Source organism: Halyomorpha halys, unplaced genomic scaffold, assembly GCF_000696795.3.
Source record: "Halyomorpha halys isolate HHAL.00 unplaced genomic scaffold, Hhal_1.1 Scaffold65.1, whole genome shotgun sequence".
In the NCBI taxonomy this organism is placed as follows: domain Eukaryota; kingdom Metazoa; phylum Arthropoda; class Insecta; order Hemiptera; family Pentatomidae; genus Halyomorpha; species Halyomorpha halys.
Genome location: NW_027109066.1, coordinates 765,905 through 768,235, shown reverse-complemented (window position 1 = coordinate 768,235; position 2,331 = coordinate 765,905). Strand labels below are relative to the sequence as shown.

Here is a 2,331-nt window from a genome sequence, read left to right as displayed (position 1 = left end):
TTTCAGGTCTCCATCAGGGCTGTAGAACAAAAGATATAACAACAACATTTAGAGAAACATACAATTGAAAAGGAATAGTATAATAATTGTATAATTCTAAATTTGTTTGTATACTATTCCTTTTCAATTGTATGTTTCTCTAAATGTTGCTGTTATCTCTTTTGTTCTACAGCCCTGATGAAGACCTAAAATTCAGGTCGAAACGTCGGCATAAAATAAATAAATATGGTTTTGTTTATTTATGTTGTTCTTTGCTGACCGCACCTCCCGACAAACTTCTCCAATTTATTTTATTTGTCTTCAGGAAATTGATTTTCATTTCTTTATTCCTTTTTTACACCTTAACAACGTTTCGGGCTCTTCTTCCCACTATCCAGTTCTTCTTAATACATGGACATTTGTCATTAAAGGTTAATAATAATTTTCTATATTCCCAACAGAATTAGAAACATTTGTTAAATAAATCAAAACTTATATCCTTTTTTGTCTCAACATTTTTTATTTCAACAGTCCCACGTTTCGGCCACTTCAGCCATCCTCAAGGACATCTTCAGGTATAAATTCTTCATTTAATGTGAGAAATTTAGAATTTCTATAATAATATAGAAAGGTGGATAATTTTAAAATAAGAAGAATTAGATATTTATGATTTTAAATAAAAAATAGGTTTTTAACTTATAATTAATGAATGACCTGGGCAGCATAGCCTGCAAAAGAAATTCTAAATTTAATGTGAGGAAGAATTTATAATTGAAGAAGTCCTTGAGGATGGCTAAAATGGACGAAACGTTGGACTGTTGAAATAAAAAGTGTTGAGGCAAAAAAGGATACAAGTTTTGATTTATTTAATAAATAATTACCTTGTTTCAAGAAATTTAAATAATATAATTATAGAAACATTTGGTTAAAGCTAGTTAGAAGAGATCAAAAATTATTGTCGAATCAAAAAATTAGATTATATTTTTTTGAAGATGACTCCGATGTAAGTATAATGCAAGATACAAAGCGTAAGTTTATCAGAAGTTATATTTATTCCGAAAGACTATATAAAGTAACTAAAAACCTAATGATTTTACCTTCCAATTGGAAAACGATATGAGAATTATGTATACGATACAAAGTAATAAAAATCCACTTAACAGCAAATTACGTAATAATTAAAAAATAGATAAAAAGTATAAATCGCTAAATCAGTGTTGTTTGTTTAAGTCTAAATGACGTCACATATGAAACCATCATGGCTGCTAACATTTTCCTACTGTTCGAACAAAGATTAAAAATCTTAGTTTTTAAAAGAAAAATTAAATTAAATTAAATTAATCCTGTACCTATATTAATTAAAGCATATATCATTCAGTTTCCGAATTGGCTGACAATAATACTAACATGATTTCAATTTTTTTTTTCTCTGTCGTCAAATATCACATTCCTAAACATCTCTAGTATTTATTACTTAATTCTCTCCTCTTCCTAGTCCTTCAGCAATAGAGAGTTTCCAGACTGCACGAACAGTCTGGTTCCTGACTCATGCAATCTTCACCCTCTCCAAAAAAAAAAGTTCATCAAGACGAAATAACAATGAAAACGAATAATTACTCAGCTGATCATAAATAATAACAGATCACCTGTTTAATAAACTATTAAAAAAAAAATAGTAGAGACTTACCTTAAGGGAGGAAGGGAGATATTTTGCCAATACTTGAAGTATATCCGGCAGTTCATCGATAGACACGAGACGAAAATTGTTTCCTTCCTGTATTACTTCCATTACTGAAATAAAAAAAAAAAAATAAGTATGCTAATGATAATATTAAAATAATTGTAATGATATAACTTATGGTAATAATGGTATGATGGTATGGTAATGATGTTATCATGATATGGTAATGATGGTATGCAGACAACATAAGGAGTATTCATGATCATTAGTTAAAACATGTTAAAGTGTGTTTAATCGAGAAATATTTCCTTCTTTTAGCATGGTTAAACGATATAATAGGGGTATTCATGATCTTTAGTTTAACATGTCAAAGTGTGTTAAATGAAAAAACTCCTCGAAATATTTCCTTCATTTACCATGTTAAAACTATATAACATGCAACATGGTTGAGAGTCTGTTATTAGGTCTGTTAAAGGGAGAATGGCGTTATATGTTATATCGTTTTAACAATGTAAACGAAGGAAATATTTGTCCATTTAACATGAGTTTTCTATTTAACATGTTAAACTAAAGATCATAGGGGTATTCATGATGTTGTGTTAAATGTTATATGTTTTACCATGTTAAATGTTATAACTATAGGATTGTGAGCAGCCCTATTTGAAGTCATG

General features: G+C 28.7%; 1 protein-coding gene across 1 annotated transcript in view; it reads right to left on the bottom strand.

Moving 5' to 3' along the window:
- LOC106692668 (uncharacterized) overlaps positions 1-2,331 on the bottom strand; it is a 277,584-nt gene that overhangs the window by 255,882 nt on the left and 19,371 nt on the right. The window contains exon 2 of the mRNA XM_067047286.1: positions 1,667-1,770. Coding sequence (XP_066903387.1) covers positions 1,667-1,768 — 102 coding nt within the window. The 5' untranslated portion in view covers positions 1,769-1,770. The remainder of the gene's footprint in view (positions 1-1,666; positions 1,771-2,331) is intronic.